The sequence below is a fragment of the Clupea harengus genome, chromosome 10, assembly GCF_900700415.2.
Source record: "Clupea harengus chromosome 10, Ch_v2.0.2, whole genome shotgun sequence".
Lineage (NCBI taxonomy): Eukaryota > Metazoa > Chordata > Actinopteri > Clupeiformes > Clupeidae > Clupea > Clupea harengus.
In genome coordinates, this window is record NC_045161.1 from 24935580 (window position 1) to 24962079 (window position 26500).

Here is a 26500-nt window from a genome sequence, read left to right on the forward strand (position 1 = left end):
GATTTATTGTTATTTTTACAGCTTCTCAGCTGTCGGTGAACATATTGAGCTGTCCTCCACGTTTCTTAATTAAATTATCGTGATTAATGGTAGAGGGACTTTGAGGTGGTGCGGAATGCCAAACATGGATGTCTCGTCCCCCGGCAAGGATGACGTAGAGTACGTTCTCTCGGTGGAGGCAGAGGCAATGCCGCCGCCGCCGCCGCCACCATAGACGTCTTCGTGCCCTTGAGGCGCTGAATCATCAGGCTGTGTCCTTTCAGCTGGGGACTCACGTGTGTGTGTGTGTGTGTCAGAGCGAAAAACAATAGACAGCCAATTTAGGAGTGATCAAGCAGTGATGGCCATGCCAAGCCACCCACCCACATAGGCTCCATCCAACACGCGCGCACACACACACACACACACACACACACACACACACACACACACACACACACACACACACGTGCACACACACACACCCACACACAGACACACACACACACACACACACACACACACACACACACACACACACAGACACAGACACACACACACACACACACACACACACACACACACACACACACACACAGACAGACACAGAACTAAACTCGTACACACTCCTTTTTCAAATCTGTCCTCCCCTGCCTTAGTATACATCCTTACCCTCTAAACTAGACCACCGCACTGTACAGCGCCAACCAGCCAGCTGGGTTCGTTTGGGTAGCACTTGGCACCGGTGACCAGAGCACACAAAGAGTTTGAGCCAACCATAAATCACCATCTTATGTTCATTCTTTCGTCTTTAGCTTTGATCTGGTTTTGTTTTTTGAGGTGCATTGTGGGTACATTGTGGGCACGGGACCCCCCCCCAGAGTGCAAGTTCTAAGTGTCGTCCTGAGGGCTGGAGGAGGAGGAAGAGGATGAGGAGGAGGAGGTGGCCACGGCGCGGGCCCCACTTACTGGGTGACGTGGGAGAACTGGCTCCTCCATCCGCGGTGGTGGTGCTGGATTTGGAGTCAGGGGGCAACGTCAGACGGGGCATGCCGGGGGGTGGTGGGGGCGCCAGCATCTGGGACGAGATGTAGTGACTGGGCACCTTCCCTTGGCCACTGCCGTTCAGCTGGAAATGAGGGGAACAGAGCAAGGAAGGGGGGACAGGGCAGAGGAGGAGGAGGAAGGAGGGAGGGGGAGGAGGGAGGAAGGAGGGGGTGAGCTTCAGGAGGCTAGAAGTGCAGCACACCGTATATTTGCCCCACGCTACTTCACACGCCCACACCAGCCTGCCTGCTCTGCCCTGCTCTGTTCGGCCTGGGCTCTCACTCACTCGCTAATGTCTTCCCTGTCGGTTAGCGTATGGGTGAGTGAGAGAGAAAGACAGAGAGAGAGAGAGAGAGAGAGAGAGAGAGAGAGAGAGAGAGAGAAAGGCCTTTATGTACTGTCTGCTCTCGCTGCTCAAGACGCTAGGGCAGAGGGTCAAATCACAGGGAGAAAGGGCATCCATAACACATAAACCTTCACCATAAGCATAGAGTTACGATATTATCTGGTGGTAGTCAATCACACATACAGGATATGTTATTAATAGTTTATATTTGACATTCATTTTTGTTATATTGATGATTAGTAGTGTTCCAGCTCGGAAGAATCCACAGAGTCACTGTGGGCTTCATTAGAATGCAATGGGCTGGGCATTAAAGGCATCACATAAATTATAAACTGAAAATGTAAAAACATCATGGATATTTGACAAATGCTTTTCTCTCTCTCTTTTCTGATATTGTCTCCTTTTTTTAACCTCTCTCCTCTTCTTACTTTCTCTTTGCGCAGTCTTTCTCTCTCTCTCTCTCTTTGTCACATTTTCTTTCTTTGTCACCCTCTCTCAGTCCCTGTCTCATCTTTCGTGGGAATTTCCGGCATTCCTGCCATGCCTGTGTGGCCTGGTCCGGTCTGGCGTGGCATGGCAGTGAGGGCAGGCCTGGGCTGCACCCTCGCTGTCCTGCAGGACAATGGCTGGGGCGTGAGTCAGCTGCATTGTGGCCCCTGCGCCCGTGCGTCTGTCCTTTGTGAGGGGCCAGGCTGCCGTCGCACTGCAGCACAGAGGGAATTTCAATGACTCTGCAGAACACTGCCTGCCTGCCTCGCACCGCACCACTCCCCACGTGGGTGCCTCTGTGTGTGAGTAGATATATGTGTGTGTGTGTGTGTGTGTGTGTGTGTGTGTGTGTGTGTGTGTGTGTGTGTGTGTATGGTGGGGGGCAGTGGATGTGTGTGTGGGAGTGTGTGTGTGTGTGTGTGTGTGTGTGTGTGTGTGTGGTGGGGGGCAGTGGATGTGTGTGTGTGTGTATGTGTGTGTATGTGTGTGTTTGTCTGGGTAAGAGTGGATGTGTGAGAGAGGGTGTGTATGTGAGTGTGTGTGTGTGTGTATAAAAATGTACGTCTGTGGGAGAGTGTATTTATGTGTGTGTAAGGATGTGTTTGTGTGTGTGTGTAAGAAAAATGATATTCTCCCCCTTTCTCTCTGTCTCTCTGTGTTCCCTCTCTCTGGCTGCTGCACTACGACTCACAGTGCCACCCTCAGCATTGTTGTGAGCCAGATACGGGGATCTCCTCCGCCTGCTCCAGCCCCCATTAGTCTCACCGCACAACCCCCACCACTCCACCCACGCTCCCACCCCCACCCCATCCTGACACCCCCCCACCCAACAACACCACAGTGCTGAGTCATAGGCTCTGCTTAGCACAGTGTGTCTGGCAGGGCAGGGAGAGGCTTACCTGTAGCAGCAGCTCTCTGTGAGGTATTGGGATATGATGGTTTGGGACGGAAACTCTGTCTACCGAAATGTGTCTTGGGAGGTTATTTTAGTTGTAAGTCCTGAAGACATTGACAACTATGTTTACTGGTTTAAAGACATTACATAGTACACAACAACAATACGATTGTGCACACAAAGCCTAAATTATGCCCTGGAGACAATGAAAGGTCAGAATAGCTAAGCCCACATCAGTGTGGCAAGACTGAGAATAAGCAAGTATGTAAAACTTGGGATATTTTGCCCCAGTCTAAGTACTGACTAAGCCAGTGCTGGAACAGAGTAAGCTAGCTGAGTAGAGGGAAGGTGAGCAGTATTGAATGTCTTTAAGAAACGTTGTTTATGCAACGCTGAAACAATGCACTACCATGACTACCAGTGGCAGTAGACAAAGAGGCTCAGGGGAGGTTTGGGGGGAATGGGACAGCTGCTGGTTGCCGAGGCGACAGAGCTGTCAGAGCTGCTGGCTTTACTGGGATCTGTGCCACATACATGACTCACAGAGGATGACTCAGAGAGCATGGATGTCTGTGTGTACAGTGTGTGTGTATGTAGGAGAAAGAGAAAGTGAGTAAGAGACAGTGTATGTGGAGTATAGACTACACGTGTGTAAATTAGTGTGTGCGTGTGTGTCTGTGAGTGTGTGTGTGTGTGTGTGTGTGTTGGTGGGAAACTTGAGCTGGCAGGCTGGCATGTTCCTACACGGCTGCGGGTGGCCGTGCTGCTCTCGTGTTACAAGGTCTACAAAGAGCTCAGCGGGGAACGCAAGAGAGAGTTCAGACGGAGGGAGAGAGAGGGTGGAGAGAGATGACCGCATCAAACGCCTCTCCTCTGTGTGAAACCAGTGGTCTGAGGTCAGAGAACTCACACACACACACACACACACACACACACACACACACACACACACACACACACACACACACACACACACACACACAGACACAGACAGATAGACAGACATACACATACCCACTCATTCAACACACACACACACACACACACACTGCATACACATGACACACAGGACACGGCTAGTGCACTGGCACTGGCCTTCACGATACTTTAGCGCTAAAAATAAGGCAGGGGTTGACGCATCCCCTCACCACTGCAGGAGCTCCGGTCGGTGGGTGTTTTTCCAGGCGGCCGACTCTCCGACTCTCACCCAGTCAGAATGCTGCTGCCTGCGCCGGCGTTCCTCTGCGGTCCGTTCTGGGCCGGGGCCTCGTTTGGCACGTCATCTCCGCGCTCAATTTAATCATCCTGTGTGGGCCCTGAGTGATCCCTCTCTCTCTCTTTCTCTCTCTTTCTCTCTCTTTCTTTCTTTCTCTCTGTTTCACACCCTCTGATGCCTGTGGCTGAGCGTGTGAGTTATGGCTGGCTCAGAAACCCGTTTCTCTGGTCACGCCATTAGTGTCATCATAACCATCATCATCAACATCATCATCGTAACCGAAGCTTGCCCGCGGCGGCTCACACTTACGGTAAAAGGCAGGAGAGGGCCCCCCCCGCTGAGTCGGGAGGTAGATGAGGAGGAGGAGGAGGTAGAAGAGGAGGTAGAGTAGTGGTGGTAGTAGTCGTAGTAGTAGGAGGAGGCAACGGCGGCACTGCTTACCGGGCTGGGCTGTTGGTTGGATGGGTCACAGGCCAAGGAGACGAGGTCCTTGAGTGGGTCCTGCGAGCCCAGGTGTGGAGGGTAGCGGATGGCGGTGTGGGGGAAGTAGGAGGAGGCCGACTGGGGGAGGAGCGGCCCGGTGGGGAAGTGCAAAGACGAGGAGGGGTGCGGACTCCTGCTGATGCCTGGAGAGAGAAAGGGGTGGGGGAAGAGACCGTCTGCTTCATCTCAGACCCACTGTCACACACTGATGCTCTGTCAGACATCAGAAGCCTGCATCCTGCATGGTTCCCAGTCGTTTTGTTTTTGGTAAAACTTAAAACTAAATATATAAAAAAAAAACTTCTGTGACTTTTTCTAACCAAACACAAATTAAAAATCCCAGGGAAAATGATCTGGGACAAATTGGTGGGGCAGGTCCGAGCTAGACTTTTCCATAACCTCTCACAAATTTTCTAATGACTTAACGCACTTTCATCATTGCGTTGGCCTTAATATTGCACATTGACAAAACCTAACCAAGAAAAACACATGTCAGAGACAGACATTTTTGTAAAATGACAAAGAGAATAACTCTAAATGCACATTACGTAATTTCTCAGACCTTTCCCAGTTCTGGAAAGGGAAATGTAATTTCACAGAAGTTTTCCTGGATTTCCTTGACTGTGGGAACCCTGCAGTTGCACTCATACTGAATTTGACTGACTATTCATCTGATACAAAAAGGACTCATAATTTACTACAATTATGAGCCTGTTCAAAAAACTATAAGAAAAATGACATACACAACGTGCTTTCAGTCCTGACTGGCTTGTTGAAAGAGTGTTTGTGGTTGTGTATAAGTATCACCATCTCAGTACATGTGGTTGACAGTAGCACTTTCACATTACTTGTCCTGTCACGGTGTTTGCCCCATTTCATTTGTTTACAAAGCAACTATCTGCCTCTGAAAGCTACCCATTTCTGTAGTGTGGTGATTGCTAATGGCAGGCCTCCGTTAGCAGGCTAATGTGTTACTGTAGCTGTGGCATATGGCGGTGTACACAGGCAGTTGGTTCTCCGACAGCCTCTCTAATTGTTCGCGTGTCATCCTGCAGACAGTGGAAGCTGCCAACTCCCAGATAGCTCTTCATTACTTTGTCTCCACTAACAATTACATAATGTGTCAGAGGGGGAAGCCCACCGCACAGTGAGCGCTCGGTGCCATCAACTCGATGCACGCTGACAGACTGCTTCTCTTGTGAGAGTTGGCTACACCTATTTGTCTCCACACACCCCCAGATAAATATAGAGAATACAGAAACACATTTTCAGTACCACACTAAGCGATACAATGAAAATGAACGGTACATGGATACAATTCCAGTTTCATATATTGTACTAGGTTGCACAGAATATTGTGATTTAATTCTGTCAAAGCAAATAGCACCAATTTGTCATGGACTATATTCGGACCGTTATATAGGAGATATTACTGTGGGGCTCATTTAATACTGTGAGTCAATGTTGTTGATTTCCGGTCCTAAGACGAGCAGCCGTCACAAACCCAGCTCCTCTGAAGGACGAGCGAGCATCAACCTGTCCCACAGTTAAGACAGAGTTTGCATTAAAAGCTGAAGGTGGGAGAGTAGGGAGCAGGACATCATCACAATACCTGACAACAATGGTATTGTGACAAGGTGATTCTGTGATACAAATAGAGGCGCAAACGTCGAAGGGCAAAAACACTCTCAAACTACCAGATCTTGGAGATCTTTATATATCAAAAATGTGTTCACCAGAATTTGAGGGACTCTTAAGTTTGTACACGCTTTCTTTCAAGAAAGAAATGAAGGGGGGGTCAAATGCAGAACACAGAGTCTCTGGTCACCCTCTCCTCATCACGCTGATAAGCGCCAGCATTAGGACTCGTGAAGCCATGAAAATCGATAAAGCCTTAATGTGGGCTTATCCCTTTCGGGAGCCTACACACTGAGTAAATATATCAATACTTGCTGCCAACGTATCGGTAATGGATTGCAAAAGAATGCATCCTGATGTATTGTGCTATGGATTTCTCCTAGCCTTCCTCTGTTATAGACTGCAGTGATGGGTGTGGCGGCGCATAGTAAGGGCATGTCTTTGGCTGTAGGAGGAAGCCTGCTGTAAATGTGCAGTGTGGATAATGCATTGTGTAGTGTGTGTGTGTGAGAGAAAGACAGTGTGTGTGTGTGTGTGTGTGAGAGAGAGAAGTATGCATATGTATCTGTGAGAGTGTGTATTTGTGTCTATAAGACTGTGTTGACTGTATAGGAGAAAGTATGGGGTGTGTGAGTTGTGTGTAGTTCAGTGTGGTCAGCACTATGTAGTGATGACAGAGTATGTGGTGTGTATTTGGTTGCTCAGCAATGTGCACTGTGATGACAGGCTGGTGGTCATGTGCAATGTGTGTGTGTGTGTGTGTGTTTGAGAATGATGACACACATTTTACATACAGCATGTTTGTGTGTATATGTGTGTGTGTGTGTGTGTGTGTGTGTGTGTGTGTGTGTGTGTGTGTGTGTGTGTGTATGTGCGTGTATATGTATAAGAGTGTGTGCGTGTGCATGTGTGTGTGTGCGTGTGTGTGTTATGTTGCTCACCACTGTGCACTGCGATGACAGGCCGGTGGTGCTGGGTGAAGCCGAGGCGTGGGGAGCTCTCCTGGGGAGACGGACTATCCATCTCTGTCTTCTTCACTGTGGGGGAAATCCCTGAGAGAGAAAGAGAGAAAGAGAGAGAGAGAGAGAGAGAGAGAGAGAGAGAGAGAGAGAGAGAGAGAAGATTGATGGAGACAAAGGAAGAAAGACAGCCGGAAACAAAGAAACAAAAAATGAGAGAGGGACAAAGTTAAAGGCTTAATGACATTGCCTCAAATTACTGACAATCAGTTAAGCACGTTGCATCCCAATATTCAAAAGGCATCCAGACACAAAAGGGCATCCTGAAGGGAGACACCCCACACATAAAGCAAAGATCTGTAGACTGCAGGTAGAGATAGTGTAATGTAAGACATAATGATAATGTAAGACAGTGGGAGAGAGAGAGACTGAGAGATGGAGAAAGACAGACAGACAGAGAGAGCAAAAGACAGAGCGATTGAGAAATGGAGAAAGACAGAGGGAGAGGAGGAGAGGAGAGGGAGAGGAGGAGAGGAGAGAAACTGACTGACAGAGAGAGAGAGAGAGCGAGAGAGAAAGAGAGAGAGAAAGAGAGAGAGAGAGGAGAGAGACTGACTGACTCAGAGAGAACACAAAGCTCAGCGGCCCAGTTCTGCTGCCCCAGTTCTGCTGCCCCTGCTCTGCCCCTGCCCTTCTCTGCTCTGCCACCACACACAATGGCAGCCAATGCCAGAGCTCAGAGGAGAGCCTGGTGGTAACGAGACTGGCGAGGTTTCCCTGTCTGGTTATTACAGTCACACACCACATGGTGGCGCAGTGCATTGTGCAGCCTGTGTCATTTCCTGCTGTTACAGTTTTCCTCAGTTATCTGTAAACTGTAAACACTATTCCCACATTCTTCAATGGGTAAACTTTATGGTTATTCAGTAAACACATGCAAATCAATTCATTAAATTCAAGGCATCACCATCTAAACTCAATGAGCACACCTTTCAAAGTGGAAACAAAGTCACAAAATTATTATCAAATAAAACTTGACTGCAGTAAACGACACTGATGTGTCCGTATGTTTTAAAAACAATGGATCCTACAATGTAGAAACTGCCAGACACCAGAGATGTGTTGGGAGAAGACAAGCACAAAGAGGAAGATGATGAGGAAGAGGAAGACCATAGTTTCCATAGTGACCATCAGTCATCATGTGCTCATCCATGGGATGACTATGATGTAGCTGGACAGTGAGTGCAGCCAAACGTACAGTGAGCCATTTCACAAATGCATCCATTTCCACTATAATTTGTATTGCTGCATAACTGCAATATGTATATTGTACTGTAAATCTGTAGTGAATGTACGGACTATATTTACACTCTGGACCTTGTTCTCATTGTCCTCTCTTTTCAATGCCATAGTTCTACAATGGGTGACATCAGTAACTGCTGAATTATGTGCTGTAGACCAGAGAGTGTTTATAGTATTGAGAATGATACTTTAGTTTCATTTATATATTTATACTATGTTGTAATTTTCTTCTACTGTACAACTGCTGTATTTGTTTATCTTTTCATGTAGATCTGTCAGTTACAGTAGAATGTATTTGCATGCTAGAGACAAAACTTTAGACAATTTGTGCACGCCTTATTGAGATTGATTTTTGTACTATTGTTTTGAATGCATCTTGACAGTGTGCTCCTGTAAAGATAATCTGTATGCCAAAATAATGTAGATTGCCCTGAAAATACCAATTTCAGAGAAAATAAGACAGTGTTTCCAGTTAAATTCAAGTTTGAGTTAAATCTTTAAAACTTTTATTTACCCGTGGCAAAGTCAACCCAATATACCATGACAAACTTTGGGTTGAGATTGTGCTGACTGAAGAAACTATTACCCTTTCCCCTTTTGTGAAGCTATGCTAAAAAATGCTTCAAGCTGTTAATACCATATGCCATCACTTTTTTTTTAATTCAATTCAAAGCTTTAATCTTGCAGAGCATGCTAACAGTGAATCCCTTGAGAATTCCTAGTGCTGTCACACAAGAGCAGGAATCACAGAGAACTGCCGTTAAACTTTCATCTGCCCTCAACTCCCCTTTGGCAGGGGCAATAAACGAGACGGGAGAGAAAAGTGGGAGTGAGAGAGAAAAGAGGGAGAAAGACGGTTAGCGAAGGGTGGAGAAAAATAAAAAGAGGGAGAAAGAGGGTAAAGGGCAGAAGAGAAAAGATGGAGACAAAGACAGGGAGAGAGAGAGAGAGAGAGAAAGCGAGAGAGAGAAAGAGAGAGAGAAAAAGTCAGAAAGAAGGAGAGAGAGAGCAGACGGAGGGAGGCAGAGTTCTCTGCCCTTGCAAGTGGCCGACACTAAATGGCAGATTTTCAGGAATGTCAGAGGGCAGTGGGGCGGCAGCGAAGCTTCAATGGGAGACTGGCGCAGAGCATAAACACACACACACACACACACACACACACACACACACACACACACACACACAGACACACACACACACACACACACACACACACACACACACACACACACACACACACAGTTCCAGCCGCCACAATCCTCTCATTCAGGCGCTGCCTTTCATCTGAGCCCTGACACGTAACAGTGCTTTTCCGACACACACCGCCGCTCCCTCAGCTCGCTTTTGATCCAATTATCAGTGACGTGCCACGCCATACCGCGGCGGCCGCTCACTACTGACGCCTCTCTCGTGTGTTTGAAGACGGGAGGATTTACCTGGTAAGGCTGCAGGGGCTTACGGTGCAGCTAGACTGTACCTGGGAAGCTGCACACACAAACAAACAAAACACCCCGCCCCCTCGTCATGAGCCAATCAGCCAAGGGGGTCGTTAAACGGGAGCTCGTTAGGGCCGTCTAGACAGGAAGAGGGAGAGCCCCGAGGAGGGTCAGTCCAGACTCCTGCAGGCTCTCTGTGTGTGTGTGTGTGAGCGTGTGTGTGTGTGTGTGTGAGAGCGTGTGTGTGTGAGCGTGTGTGTGTGTGTGTGTGTGTGTGTGTGTGTATGTGTGTGTGTGTGTGTGTGAGCACATGTGTGTGTGCATGGGTGTGATTGGGTAGGTGTGTATATGTCGGTGGGCATGGGTGCACGTATGTGTGAGTGGGAGCAGTGTTGGGGAGGAGTGTGTGTGCGTGTGTGTGTGTGTGTGTGTGTGTGTGTGTGTGTGTGTGTGTGAGCAGTTGTGGGGAGGTGTGTGTGTGTGTGTGTGTGTGTGTGTGTGTGTGTGTGTGTGTGTGTGTGTGGGAGCAGTTGTGGGGAGGTGTGTGTGTGTGTGGAGAGTGGGGCTAGCAGGTCTGTCCTAGCCTGCTCTGCCGTTAACACCACTGGGCCTGTGAGGAGACCCTCGGGTCACAGAGGTGCAGTACAGCACTGGCAAGCACAGAGGCCTCCAGTTTATACACACTGAATAATCTCACTGCACACAGGGAGACGATGGCCGCAAACCAGGCCTCAATCCCTCGCTGTATCTGAGTGTCTGAGAATGAAGTTGGGGGGTCATCTCACTCATAAATATACATGGAGACTGTCTAACGGGTCCATACTGACTGTGTGCATTGCTTGCATGTACAGACCATGGGGGAGTTACTATAGGCAGTGGATTACAGAGAGCTCCCTCCCCCCCTGTGCATTTAGCAGTGGTATTATTTGGTTGAAAAATCCCACTCAGGCCCTTACCACCACCTCCACACTTGCTGAAGTGCTACACGCCAAACCTCCATTACTATGCAGTATTCTGTTTTTTGGATTCGACCAAACTTTAGAATGTGCATATTTACATAACAGCTTGCAGGAGAGGTTTCAGTATTTTTGGGAGAAGTGGGTACATATTTCATTTGATTTCATTTTGTAAAACTCACAGGGTTGGTTACAGCTCACGCTGTTTTCTATTTAATCAAGCATGAGCATGATGGGTGAGTGAAGATGCCTCTCACCTCTCTCTGTCGTGTGGATAAAACACTACTACAGCATTACTACAGAACAGCAAAAACACAGGTGGACAGGCGATGCCAGTGAACATCCTAAACCTGCTCTGTGGTAGAATACTTTAGCACACACACAGAAACATACACACGCACACACCCATGCATGGGCACCAGCATAAAAACACCTATTCAGTCACAAACACACACACACACACACACACACACACACACACACACACACACACACACACACACACACACACACACTCACACACACACACACACACACATCCAAAGTAACTCCCTCGCCAAAAGTCTTCTCTGCTTCTCCTTGTCCCTTCACACTCTACGTGCTACACATATAACAAATATGCCTTTCAAGCAGACAGTCATTTCGAGGGCCTTGATGGTTTTATTGGAAATCTGTAGTTCACAGGAGAAAATCTAGTAATTACATTTTAAATTTGAATGGGAGATTTTTGCCTTTGATTTCTACACCAAAGTTGCTGTTATCTGATTTTACCATTCATTCGCTGTCACTATTAAATCTCAGAATTGTTGGAGTGTGACACCGCCGCCTTGAGTGGATACAACGTCTGCCTCCTTAGCAATTATTTCTAGTTGTTTCTCTTATTTTGTTTTCATTAGTTTTTCAGCAATGATTTTTCTTTCCATTTAGTTTTAGTTTTGGCTCATCGGGTGTCTCAAAGCCATCAGTTTGGGTCTAAGTTTCAGTCTGAGGGTACGCTAATAACCCTGGGAGGGTGTCGTGGCCTTGGAGGAGTGCATCTGTGGATCCAGCCTGGAGGAACTTCACACCGGGCCACTTGGCTCTTTTCTGCCGACTTTCACAAAAAAAAAAAGAAAAAGCTGGCTTCATGAATTAATTAGGACTCTAGGCTCAGTTTGGGGAAATTCGAAGCCAAGCACAACACAGAGAGCTCTGAGCTATGGCTTTTCTCTCTCCGCTTCTCTCCTCTCCTCTACTCTCCTCTCTATTCCGCTCCGCTCTCCTATCCTCGTCTCGCCTTGATGTGGATGGGAGGAAGAGTTTTGTTGACAGCTCTTTGGATAAACTGACTATTTGCTTTTTTGGAGTGTGTCTGCTTTTCTTTTTCTCGCCCCATTTTTTTTTTCATTGTGAACCTTTGTCTCTCACCCATGAAACAACCCCCACCGTGAGAAGAACAGAGAACACAGAAAGAGCTGTGGGGGGAAGTCTGGTGATTTTGATATGAATTGAATGATGAGAGGGAGGAGGGAATGTGCTGCTGAGAGAGAAGTGAGAGGTGGGGAGGGGGTTTCAGGAAAGGTGCAGCCTGGCTGGGGAAGGAGTGTGTGAATGTGTGTGTCTGTGTGTGTGTGTGTGTGTGTGTGTGTGTGTTCGCATGTGTGTGCATGTACTAGTGTGTGTGCATGTACATACGTCTGTGTGTGCATATATCTGTCTGAATGTGTGTGTGTGTGTGTGTGTGTGTGTGTGTGTGTGTGTGTGGCTGAGGTGCACAGTGCACTCACCTCCCTCCATCTCCTCCTGCCAGTTGCGGGAGCTGCTGGCGGGGGAGTTGGGTGAAGTGTAGTACTCCCCTCCGGGGCTGGTGTCAATGTCGTCCTCCATGGAGCCGGACTTATGCCTCTTACTCCTGCAGAGCACAGTGAAGACAGACAGAGAGGGAGGGAGTGTGTGAGAAACAGCGACAGACGGAGAGAATAAGACACATAAGAAACATATAGCTGCAAGTAGCGATAAGGGGGCCAAGCAGCCCAGCAGAGCATAGTTGTCATGGATACTTGATGTTATTGTATCAAGGGCATGGCTGTCAAATTATGCACTTTTATTTGGACTACCTCAGGAAGGGGTCCCGAGTTCATATTTCAATTTAGGTGTCAATACTGCATGTTATGTTATGACCAAACAGAGATATGACCTCACTTCCGGTTTTGGTGGCTTTGCTGCCGATTTAAATGGACTGTAACAAAAGCCGGCAAGTATTCACTATGGAAACTAATGCTACTTAATTTTCCAAATCAAACATACACTTCAAAAGTTACCTGCATAAACGCACCTCCAACTTTGACCTGTTGGTGGGGCTACAGCGCTCAAGGCTCACAGACATGAAACATGAAGAGGGTTCCATGATCATGCGACTGTCCCCAGTAAGTGTGCCAAATTTCAAATCTTTTTACCATACGGTTCTAGGGGCCGCCATAGCTTCCAATAGCAGAAGGAGAAAGAAGATGGAGATGAGGAATAATAATAAAACATAGAAACACAATGCTTTGCTGCTTGGCCCAAAATGAGAGAAGAAGGAGATAGTTATCTCCCCCACCAAACACAAACACACACACACACACACACACACACACACACAATCACACACACACACACACACACACACACACACACACTCCCTCCCTGTCGGGCCTTGGTTCCAGAGAAGTGTACCTCTTGGCTCTATGTGAAGTAGCACCTAGCTGGAGACAGCCACTGGAAGAGTGTCTCCCTTGAAATCTGAAGGCTGCGATCGCTAACAGGCGCGCTTTGTTCCAGCTTTGCTGCAGCGTTTACAGTGAAAAATAAGCTAATAAATCACAGCTGGGGCTGGAGCGCTTTTTTGGCAGGGGCGCATGAGAGCGCGCTCAGATAAATCACGTCGTCCGCAGTCACCTGAGGAGCAGACATTGTTTTCTCCCAGTGCATTCTGGGAATGCGCACCAGCCACACCGCCCCCCCCCACCCTCCATCCATCCTTTCCCCTCCTCCTAGATCTGCAGTACCACTGCAAGGCCTCGCGTCACTTCGAGTGGCGCAGCGGTCGGAGCTCTGGCCTCGATCGAGTCCTCTCCCCCCCCCCTCCGGGACGCTGAGCTGGCTCTCGGACACGGTTCATCTGGCAGGGCCGGGGCTGAGAGCCAGGCCGGGCGGGGACGGGCGTATGGCCAGGCTATTGTTTGCTAATGTGGCATCTGTGAGTAGCATGCACTGTGCCGGCTGTCGTGGGAGCTCCAGGCGGTACACAGTACGGTACGCGTGGACACCATCACCGCGGCGATCATCAATCAGATTCTGTGCCACAGACGGGAGCAGAGGCATCTGTGGCATCTGATAGATGGGATGGAATGGACGACTGTGTATGTGTGTATCTTAATAATGTAAGAGTTGGTACACAGGTGAGCTTTTGTGTGTTTGTGTGTATGCAACAACCTATGTGAGTGGTTGTGTGTCTGAGTGTATGCAACAACCTATGTGAGTGGTTGTGCGTGTTCGTGTGCGTGTGCGTGTGCGTGTGCGTGGGTTGTACGTTTGTGTTTCCATATGCGTACACGTTGGCTGCCTTAACTGCTGGAGGACTGCTCATTGTTTGTGAGTGTGTGTGTGTGTGTGAGTTTGTGTGTGTGTGTGTGTGTGTGTGTGTGTGTGTGTGTGTGTTTGTACCTGCCTGTGTGTGTGTGTGTGTGTGTGTGTGTGAGTTTGTGATTAGGTGCGTGTGTGTGTGTGTGGGCTGCCTTACCCGCTGGAGGACGTGCTGGGGAGGGTCCTCCTCATGCCGACCCCTGACGGGTTGAGGTCGTAGGCCAGGTGGCCTTGCAGCTCCCCCAGGGAGAAGTTGGGACCGGAGCTCGTCACCACCGGAGCTGCTCACAGGAGAGAAACAAGAGAGCAGCACTCAATCAATACCTGACAACACACACACTCACACACACACACAACCTCACATGTATATACACCAACACACACACACACACACACACACACACACACACACACACACAACCTCACATGTACTGTATATACACCAACACACACACACACACACAAGCTCACATGTATATACACCAACATGTTCTCACCCACATGGGCACACAGGCACACACACACATACAGTACAAGTACCAACATGCTCATACATCCACCAACACATACACACAATATGCTCACACAAACACACAAATACAAATGTGTCTGTGTGTGTGTGTGTGTGTGTGTGTGTGTGTGTGTGTGTGTGTGTGTTTTATGGATGAGCCTTCTGTCTTGTAGCAGGTCATCTGGGATAAAGTGCAGAAAAGCTGATGCATCTCCAGCACTCTTAGGCTCCTCAACCTCCTCTAGAACGCCAACTATGCAGCCAGGGCCGAAGTTCAAATTACAGCCTCTGTAGTTGTTTGTGTCTCTGTCTGTCTGTCTGTCTGTTTGCTTGTAATGACTGCCTATGGAACCCTACAAACTGGAAACCCAGCTCCATGGAAAAAAAACAAAAAAAACGTTCTGCCAAGCACTCCGGACAACAACACCACTCAACATTACAGCCAATGCAGCGGGCTGTACGCAAGAGCTAGAGATCCGTGTCACCACGAATCACGAGTTCACTCCAGTTTATCCATCTCATGTTGCAGCTAATGCTGCCACCACACCCCACTCTAAAGCGCTCCACCTCACCTGCCTCTCTGCATTAACCCTGGGCATACTACTGTCTGTGCCTGTGCCTGTGCCTGCACTGACAGAGAAGTGCAAAGAAAGAGAGAAGCATGGATAGAAAGAGAGAGAGACAGAAGAGAGAGAGACAGAAGAGAGAGAGAGAGAGAGAAAGAAAGCATGGGAGACAGAGTGCTGTTGAGAGAGAGAGAGAGCAAAAGACAAAAACAGCTAGAGATAGAAGAGAGAGAGAGAGCGACAGCGATGAGAGAGAGAGGGAGAGTGAAGAGAAAGAGTGAGCAAAGCCAGAGAGAAAGCACCACAAAGAGAGAGAGAGCGAGAAGAGAAGGAGAGAAAGAGAGAAGAGAAGGAGCGAGAGAGCGAAGAGAAGGAGAGAGAGAGAAGAGAAGGAGAGAGAGAGAAAGAGAGAAGAGAGAGAGAGAGCACACCATAGAGTGAGAGAGAGACAATGAGAACAATGGCCCATTTGTTAGGGCAGGTATGCCTATTAACGGCAGTGTGTCGTCAGCGCACATCCTGAGGCGATCAATCTCTCCTGGTTTCGCCACGCACACAACCAAACCGAGCCTCACACACACACACACACAACCACACCGAGCCTCACACACACACACAACCACACCGAGCCTAACACACACACACACACACACACACACACACACACACACACACACACACAACCCCACCGAGCCTCACACACACACACAACCACACTGAGCCAGACAAAGAGAGAATTCATGCAGCGAAACATTTAAGAAAAAAAAACACGTCTTCCTATTCACCTTGCAGGAGGGGGAAAGAGAGGAGAGAGAACACCTAGCAGCAAGCGAGGCCTCAACCGAGCCTTGTTTAGCCAGGATTACAATATTTTCCCCAGTTTATTTTTAATTAAAAGTTGGGGGGGGGGGGAGAAAGTAGGGGGAAAGTAGGTCGACGGAGAGCTCATCGCTGAGCGCTAGGCAACTACACGTCTCATAGGAAATCGCATCCCCGAACGAAAGCCTAAACAAGCAAAACGGAAGCGTTTAACAGTAATGTGCTAGTTAAAATAACTGATTATGCAAGCCGCAGTGTCTGAGGCCTCCTGGGCGAGGGCTCAGCCGCAGACACCTGAGGGGAGCGGTAACACCACACATCACCGGGTCTCTGACCCACTGCCAATTCAACTCAACTCAATCGAATTCAACTCAATTCTTTTTTCATTTTACTGTTAATAGCACCATTAAGAATGAGCATTGCCTCGAGGTGCTTCATGGGGCCCAGGGCCTGAACCTCCTGAAGCAAGCACAGAGGCTAGGATGAACTCTCAGGCTGTTAACAGGATGAAACTTTGAGCAGAACCGAGCAGAAGGGAGACCCATCTTCTTGAGTCCTTCCTGGGACAACACACAGCAGGAGGAGAGGAGGCTTAGGGTTGTGGATGTCAGCAATGGAGGAGAAAGAGGAGAGAGGTATGCATGCATACACACACAGGCACGGCTGGACTAGTTTCGATGCACCAGAGACACAGGTGGTAGCGCTCTCCTCCTGAGGAGGCTGATATTTGAGAAAGGAAACGTGACCTAATCAGGAGCGGACGCCGGGCCCTGCTCTCCAGTGGGACGTTGGCTGACAGCTGGCTAATAGATGCGTAAAACATCTCATTGGGCTGCCCATTTATCAATCACGGGCTGACAGGAACAGCACCGAGACCAATGCGGCAGGTGGATTATGAACTCTCCTGAAAACACACACAACCATAATGATCCGCAAATCAGTCATTTGACAGAAGTATTTATCTGTGTGTGTGTCGGAAGAAGTGTGTCATGATGGAGTGAATTATTCCTCTCACTCACTGTGATCAACAACAGGTGACAGACGTGACCTACTGGCAAAAGCTTGCTGCACTTCCCATGAAAGCCTGTCAGCTTCTATTAAGGCTGTCGGCAGAGGGACGCTGGGATGTATAGGTACATTCATGAGAGTAGGGGCCTGAGCGGGTACCCAATGTCTTAGGTGGTGAATAAGAGGACAGTCTGCCCTCTTTGGCTCCAGTAGTGTATTCACACAGATAGGCCTGGCTATGTATGTGAGTTTAAGTGTATGAATATATAGTAAAGTAAATTAATGTGTGTGTGTGTGTGTGTGTTTGTGTGTGAGTGTATGTGTATGTGTATGTGTTTGTGTGTATGTTTGTGTGTGTGTGTGTTTGTGTGTGTGTGTGTGTGTGTGTGTGTGTGTGTGTGTGTGTGTGTGTGTGTGTGTGTGAAGCCTCAATTAACCAAAACTGATGCTAACGCTGCCACCGAAGGCCAGCCCACCCACACACACACACACACACACACACACACACACACACACACACACACACACACACACACACACAGCTGTGCTCACAGTCTCTGGGTAAACAGTGCCGTTACAGGTGAGCAGGCCTGTCTGGCAAGGCTGGGTGCGGGGAGGCTTTTGCTTTGCCCTGAGCTGTATTGTGAAACACCACAAAGCCCTCGCAGTTCCCAGAAATCCTCTTCCGTACGAGAGCGGCGGCCCACGGGCCAACCGTAGCATTTAGAGAGAGAGAGAGCAGGGCAGGACACACGCGAAGCTCACAACCGCGGCAGGATCGGTAAACAACATGTGGTGTCCGCTACGTTGTGGAGCCGTGTTTGTGCTCCGAGTCAAAACATCAGGACAGGTTTGACAGTGAGCAGAGGTCCGCCCGCTGTGTACCGCCAGCGATTAGCGAGCTAAGTGGATTTCACGGCCTCTCGTTATAATCCCCGGGTCTGGATTTTCAGTAAGACCCTTAGCATCCGTCCCCTCTGCCACCCGTGGGTTTATTTCTCACTCCACCATTGGTTTCACAAGTTACCAGTCGCTACCTGCTTCACGCTAAAATAAAACAGTCAGACGCTCAGCTGCTGGGGCTGGGACTGCTACTGCATAATTGATAGAATTACAGAGGCGGGTTACTAGCTTGTATTGTGAGTGCAGACATAAAGTCACCAGGAATTACAGAGTTTACAAGAGAATTACACTTAACACACAGACACACACACACATACACACACACACACACACACACACACACTCACGCACGCACGCACACACACGCACACATACACACACAAAATACATAAACACACAAATACATACATACATACATACCCACATACATACATACATATACACACACATACATATATATGCACATACATACATACATACGCACATACATACATACATACATACATACACATGTACTGTATACTATACTGCATATTATCTGAACATTATCTTTTAATTTATACCAGGCTGTATAGAACTAATATTTTCTAATATTTTCATCAATGTGTTAATCCTGTTATATTGCGTATATAAATGTACTGAGGAAAGGCATAAAGACACAAAATGAGGGAGAAGGTATCTTACTTCTTGACACTTGCACCAGTTCTGTTACATTGAACACCCCAGACGTCACAAAGCTGTCCTGGAACTCAGGGGTATCTGAAGAGAAGGGGAAGAGTTGGGGAGCAAGAGACGGTGAGGGTGGGAGAGAGAGAGAGAGGGAGAGAGAAATAGAGAGAGGGAGAGAGAGAGAGATAGGGAGAGAGAGCGAGAGAGGAAGAGAGAGAGAAAAACAAAGATGGAACTAAGTCATGAAAACAGTCACATCACAGAAAAATTCAAGCTTAATATCACAAATTCCGTTCCATGCACATGCTCTCTCTCTCTCTCTCTCTCTCTCTCATACACACACACACACACACACACACACACACACACACAAATAAATAAATAAACTCCAACAAAACCAGACCAACAATCAAAGGTTATGTGGGTAATCAAGAACAACCTTATGGCCTATAGGGGGCGCTGAAGGTCTCATGAGCAAGGCCAGCACAGGCCATTCTCTTTCCTGCTCTGTTTTCCTTAATGAACTGGTACCTTCCTTTTCTACACCAGCTTGTGTCATCAGCAGCAAAACAGCGATCACATGAGCCATATAAACTGTGAGTGGCAGAGAGCCTGGGGTGACAGCCAGGTACTGGGAGCAAGGATGTGACAGGACAAAGAGACTCCTGCACATAACTGAGTGGAGCACAGACCAGTCAGTGGAGCTCAACAGTACACTGCATTGGTAGCTCACATAGCGTTAGCCACTGCTAAAGATATCACACTGTACTGTGGGGAATAAGACACCCCAAGACACCTGGTGAGGCATTCATTGCTGTCTCGCACTCTGTTAGCTTAGCATACTGCTTAGCCTGTTAGCATAATTCTTCTGCATGTTTTGACAGTTGCTGGCAGGAACTGTGTGGGTGTAAAGACATGTGGAGTGTTTGGAGGCAAAGAGGGAAAGGGTTGAATGCAAACTGATGACTGTGAGAAATCTCGGTGTTTCTACATATCTGCGGGAATCCTGGTAACATTTATTTGACCCCAGTCACTCAAGTTTCTCCTGGTCCCATGTACAGTATGTTAATGCTGACCGTACTGTGTGGAGAGCATTGTACTGAATGTTCCTTAAAAAAAAGAGCTCTGTTTCACAACATCTAAACTCAAGGTGTTTCTTTAATCACTAAGGTCATGCTTTTCAAGGAGCACTGTTGGAGGAGAACTTTTGAGGGACACTTCAGAACAATGTCAAAAGCATTAAGGACCTAACAATGTCAAATGTTACAGTAAGACCACCATGAAGTAAGACTCTGGATTAAAACCACTGCTTTAGTTCTTGTTTTTGTTTTGTATGTATGCATATAAAAATAAAGAAGGCCCATGTTAAATTTGATGTAACCCTAGGCATCCCCATATGTGTGTTGGCTGAGATAATGTGAGGGCATGCAGGTTCAGGGTCCAGCTGTCTTACCCATGGTGGGGGCTCTGCTGTCCTCCTGGTCAGACCCAATGCCGGTGCGGGGGCTACTGCTTTGCTCCGACTCTGGGCGTAGGGGAGAGGAACAGTAGATCAGCAGTGGACTCTCACAGAGGCGACACAGGACAGGCAGCTGGACAGAGCGAGGACTGACTGGGAGCCCCTATGGTCGTTTCTGTCATGCAGTGTGTCTGAACCATATACACAGCAGCTGACCCTGAAGCAGATCTGATGCTGATCAGGGCTAGATCAGGACTATATCAGGACTAGATCAGGGCTAGATCAGGGCTAGATCAAGGCTAGATCAAGGCTAGATCAAGGCTAGATCAAGACTATATTAAGACTAGATCAGGGCTATATCAGGGCTAGATCAGGACTAGATGAGGGCTAGATCAGGGCTAGATCAAGGCTAGATCAGGGCTAGATCAGGACAAGATCAGTTCAAGAGTCAGCCATGGTCTGGAAACCGTTCATTTAGACAGAGAGGAATGGCTTCATCTGGCTGTAGTTAGTGAATCCACAGACAGGCTTAGTGAAACAACAAATGCAAATAAACATGCACTGTTTTCCCCTGTTTATGAGTCTGGCAGTAGAGGGTTACATTAAAAGCAGAAATGAAGTTCATTCATATTCATAGAACTAATAATGAAAGTGGAAAGAAAATGCCTTCAGAGATGGTAAACATTAATAAAGTTCACCAACTCGTTTGATTAGCCGTATTTCAAAATGGCCGCCTTGGCAGACCGAGGCAACTGTGTTGCCAAAGTTTGAATATAGCAAAGCAGCACCACGGTGACAATGCAACTTAATCCAACCATAAAACCCGACTAGTATTTGTGTGCACTCCCCTCTGGCCGCTGCTGGCATATGCAGATGCAGTAAGTAAGTAAGCATGTGGCGGCTGAGCAAGCCTGTGCAGTGATTTAGTCATGTGGAACTTGAGAGTGGTAGGCTCACCACAAGGGATTCTGGCCGCAGTTCAAAGTGAAACAACAGTAAAAACCTAAGCAAGATAAATAAATACTACTTTCCCTCTCTCTCTCTCTCTCTCTCTCTCTCTCTCTCTCTGCTATCAGATAGGCGGCACTCCACAGGCACTTCAAAGGATCTGGCTGGGCTGCATCCAGTGGCCGCTGATGGAACACATTGCTATGAACTTCACACTTTAGTTCTGGCTGGGTGACACACTATAGTCCTGCGTCTCACACTCTAGTCCTGGCTGGGTCTCACACTATAGTTCTGCGTCTCACACTATAGTCCTGCGTCTCACACTCTAGTCCTGGCTGGGTCTCACACTATAGTTCTGCGTCTCACACTATAGTCCTGCGTCTCACACTATAGTCCTGCGTCTCACACTATAGTCCTGGGTCTCACACTATAGTTCTGCGTCTCACACTATAGTCCTGCGTCTCACACTATAGTTCTGCGTCTCACACTATAGTCCTGCGTCTCACACTATAGTCCTGCGTCTCACACTATAGTCCTGGGTCTCACACTATAGTCCTGCGTCTCACACTATAGTCCTGGGTCTCACACTATAGTCCTGCGTCTCACACTCTAGTACTGGCTGGGTCTCACACTATAGTCCTGGGTCTCACACTATAGTCCTGCATCTCACACTATAGTCCTGGGTCTCACACTATAGTCCTGCGTCTCACACTATAGTTCCGCGTCTCACACTATAGTCCTGCGTCTCACACTATAGCCTTGGGTCACAGAGGTGGTCAAGTCTCAAGTCAATGCACTGGCCAAACGGTGCGAATAATAAACGTTGCCATTTTGAGGGTTTTGAGAACATCAAAATCATTGCATTGTGAGTCATTCTTCCCGGATTGGGACGGGACCGGAATTTTTGTTTTATTCTGTCATGGGATTGGGACAGGAAAGTATTTTAGTTGGAGAGGGATGGGAAAGGGGTGAATATCCACTCCCATGTCATCCTAGTGTACACAAGTGTGTGCACGTGCATATTAGCTGACTTCAGCCTTTTGGAAAATTATAAATTATTTAATATTATTTGTATTGAATTTTATGTGTCACTTTATTTTTGAGGCCCTGTCACTGTTGAAACTGCCAACGGCGAGAAGTGGGACCATGACACCAGCGCCCTTGGGCCCCTGAGGGATTGGCATGCCATACAGGGGCAACGGAGGTATCGTAAAGAGCCAGATTGAGATGGCGCTTGACCCTTTTAGAAGCTGCAGCTAATTTACGTTGAGGACACGGGGATAAAGAAGAACGAGAAAACAACAAAGATAAACAAACACGTCCATCATTGTCAGGACTCCGGCAGAGCCAAGAGGGGCGCTCTGCCAGAGAAGCAGAGGGAAGCCGTCCAATGGCAACTCTGCTTCTACACTATCTTCAGTATCCAGGGCGATCCTGCCAAGAGCTGCAGTGGTGTCTAGGCAAGCAGCCCTTATACTAAACTCCTTGGTGTGTGTGTGTGTGTGTGTGTGTGTGTGTGTGTGTGTGTGTGTGTGTGTGTGTGTGTGTGTGTGTGTGTGTGTGTGTGTGTGTGTGTGTGTGTGTGTGTGTGTGTGTGTGGAGAGCAGCCCTTATACTAAACTCCTTGGCAAAGAGGGCTGGAGAGAAAGGAGGAGAAAGAGAGGCAGAGAAGCAGGGTTAGAGAAGAGGATTATGTGTGTGTGTGTGTGTGTGTGTGTGTGTGGAGAGGAGGGAGTGGGGAGCTTTTGGCGTTCATATATTCCAGCGCATCATCAGCCTTGTAATGGCAAAAACACAAAACAAAAGACGAAATAAATCAGTGGCTCTAAATCTGCCCATAAATGTGGTTTGACTGAAATGTGATATCTGAAAAACTGGCTAAAATATGAAAAGGAATCTAATTATATGTAGCATATAAATAATGTAGACAATAATGTCAAATAAACAAGTCTCTCACCGCAATCTTCAAACCTATGATTATCAACTCAATTGTCAGAGTGGAATGATAACAGCTAGAGTGGTGTGGGTTGTAAGGAGACTAGCGGCTCCTTTCTTGTTGTGCTGGGAGTGAGGGAAGAAACGTATTGACCTATGTCTGACCAGATGCCTTGAAAGATATTTCCTTTTTCAGAGCTGGCTGTGTGACCTGATCTTTGGTCTGAGAGGCACTTTGATCCGATCCTGTTTCTCTCGTGTGCTTTCTAAGTTCTTCTGCGGAGGCAAACTAATAACTTTATACGTCTTCGAGCGTTTGAAGTTGTTGTTGTTGCTATTTTTCTTTGCGCAAGTTATTTTTCTGGCCAGGGATCGTTCAACGGCACAGCAGTTTTTTTTTGGCAGACATTTCATGTGCAGAGGAGTTTGCCGTTGGCAGCCATTTTAGATTGCTCTTTCTCCCGTCTCCCTCTCTCTCTGTCTCCCTCTCTCTCTCTTCCTCTCTCTCACTCTCACTTTCTCTCGCTCTCTCTCTCTCTCCCAGCCTCACTCTCTCTCAAGAACACACAAAGTACAACAAACCCTGTTGAAGAGTGCCAGTATGCCCCTGTGCCAAGTCACCCCGTTCAGCTGAAAGACGGAAAGGGAGAGAGGCTTAGGAACGCCAGTAAAAAAAAGGTTGGCACGGCTCTCTGGGGCACAGAAATAAAGAGAAGGGGGAGGGAGAGGGGGGAAAGAGAGAGAAAGAGAGAGAGGCAGAGAGATAGACAGAAGGAGAGAGAAGGGAAAGAGAAAGGAGAAGAAGAAGGGCGGGAGTGATGAGTGGGAGGGAAAGAGAAGAGAAAGTTTCTCGGCTTGTGGAAGTGACCTAACGAGAGACATTCCTTCATACGTAGTCAGCAATTAGAGTGACTAAGAGCTAAATAACAACACAGGGATGCATTAGGAGCCATGAGGGCGGACCGAAGGAGTGAAACCCGGTTCGCCCACAATCCCCCTCTGCCCACAGGGGCGCCTGCTCGCCCTGCAGCGCGATGGGCACGGCATCTCGTTACATTTTACTGCCCGCCGCCGCTTACTCGCTCGCTCGCTCGCTCTCTCGCTCACTCGCTCGCTCTCTCGCTCACTCACTCACACAGGCACGGTCTCACAACTCGGGCCAATACTGTTGAGAATATATGGCAATTTTCCTGCCTGTAACGAGGGCATTAAGCCTCTTGAAAAGAAAGAGAAGAGTGAAAAACGAGTGAGATTGCCTTTGCGACTGTGTATTTCTATTTGAGTATTTTCTTTCATTTAATCACTGTGACATTAAATACCCCAAGTGCCTGCGGCCAAGTACTGATTAAGGTGGGTGATTACGAGCGCTGGAGGAGGGGAAGGGAGGTAAAATGGCCGTGGCGGACGATTCGGTGAACGCACAGAGCAGAGCGTCGGCGGCGAGGCCTGTCTTTTTTCATTCTGCCCAATGCCACCGCTGATTCGGTAAGACAACCTTTGGCATTGTACCGACCCACTCTCCTTCCTTCCCTCAACCCCCCCCCCCGCCGTCATTCACCGAGAGGGAGAGGTGCGATTTCGCCAGCCGCGGAGGCTACGGGAAAACAAGAAACCCAGAAATGATGTGGCATTGCGTTTGCGGCCCGAGCCAAAATATTGAAACAATTATGAGCTGCCTGTTCCTTTAACGTTGCCAAATGGAATTTCGGGATGAATCACACATCATTTCATTTTTTTACTCGACATAGCAAATATTACAGCAAGTACTTCTTCATCTCCACTCCCTCTTCATCTTCTTCAGTGCTGGCCCAGTACCACATCCAGTACCACGCGCCAGCCTTTCTGCCACTGATTACAACAGTCGAAAGTGAGGCAATCTTGTGCGCCCGCAGAAAATTGGTCTCAGTGCCTCAAACAGGACTGGAGCAAGCTGAGAACTCAATCCAAACCCAATTCAGACCTGATAGCATCTCTGCAGTTCGTAACAAGCTGCTGTAAGTAATGCACTCCGTGCCACTGCTGGCTAAGGCAGGCCAAAGTTTTTTATCTGCCTTCTGTCTGGCTTCGATGCAAAAGAAGGAACATTGAGAGCAGAGCAGCTTTGATATCTCAGACCCATTCCTTCCACAATCACTTCTCAATGTAACTTCTTCTCCTTTCCAGGTACTCACTGAGGCAATGAACCGACAATGCACACGCCATGAAATAAATGCACACAGTCTAATGACATTTAGCTTTGTGATTAAAACATATTCTAGCTACAAGGTTTCAAACTTTCCCAACGCACGCGAGAGCCACTCATGCACCTGCCATGACGAGTAAGGATCTGATATTAATACTGAACTCAGTCCTTCCTCTGCTATTCCTCGGCTGTTGTAGTTTGTTTAAATTGTAGGCCTCAGTATGCTGCTGTTGTGACTCAAGGCTTGTGACGTCTATGTCTACAGCGTGCCGACTGGCTGCCTTGATGCAGCCGAGGCTTTCTTGTAGTCTCTCTCTCTCTCTCTCTCTCTGTCTCTCTCTCTCCTTCTCTCTCTCTCTCTCTCTCTCTCTTCTCCACTCCACTCCATCTCTCTCTCTCTGTCTCTCTCTCTCTGGCTCTCTCTCTCTCTCCCTCTGGCTCCCTCTATCTCTCCCTCCCTCTCTCTCTCTCTCTCTCTCTTCCACTCCACTCCATCTCCTCTCTGTCTTGCATTCTCTCCCATTTCTGTCCCCCAGCTACCCTTCCCGCCGCAACGCTAATCAATTTCTGATCTCCGATCTAATTTCAAATTTCACCATGCCGTGGATGTAGCAATTGCAGAGGGCATTACTCAGAAGCTGCCTGAGACAGTCCCATTTCTCTCTTCGATTTTTCTCTCCCTGTGTGGCTAGAAAACCATCTGAAGTAGACTTATCGACCAGTCCTACACACTCTCCTCGAAGCCAAACACTCCTGACTGTGCGTGTAATTTCTATCTCAGAGCACTGCAAAACATGCACAAGACAAAGGAAGACATTTTAACCTTTTGTAACGCTTCATGCATAAAAGAATCACCCAGATTAATTCATTTTAATTTTTGAATATTCAAATTAGACTCATTACATACGTCATTAGTGTATTCACTGCATATTTCATTTCATTTTTCTATTGTTACAGCACTTATCCATGAGCTTAGCTGTGCTGTTTTCATATTCCCAACCATATTCATTTGGAAAAGGGCTTACACCCCAGAGTGTGTATATCAGACATAACTCTCTCATGAGGTAAGATGAACCATGTGTAAACAGCTGCTGACTAAACAAATCTAATCCTGCTTTCTAGGTTTCAAAGTAAAAGTTTGTACTGCTTTA

The 26500-nt window shown here is 47.8% G+C and overlaps 1 protein-coding gene across 4 annotated transcripts in view; it reads right to left on the reverse strand.

Moving 5' to 3' along the window:
• Positions 1-26500, reverse strand: part of nfic (nuclear factor I/C) — a 68528-nt gene that overhangs the window by 9779 nt on the left and 32249 nt on the right. Inside the window, exons 2-8 of one of the 4 annotated variants that reach the window (XM_031574546.2) lie at positions 20279-20350; positions 18841-18915; positions 14507-14630; positions 12513-12637; positions 7035-7145; positions 4414-4598; positions 949-1108 (exon numbers count right to left, since the gene is read on the reverse strand). In XM_031574546.2, coding sequence (XP_031430406.1) covers positions 949-1108; positions 4414-4598; positions 7035-7145; positions 12513-12637; positions 14507-14630; positions 18841-18915; positions 20279-20350 — 852 coding nt within the window. Of the gene's footprint in view, positions 1-948; positions 1109-4413; positions 4632-7034; positions 7146-12512; positions 12638-14506; positions 14631-18840; positions 18916-20278; positions 20351-26500 lie in introns of all 4 variants that reach the window. The other 3 variants (XM_031574545.2, XM_031574547.2, XM_031574548.2) reach the window with 3 other exon arrangements.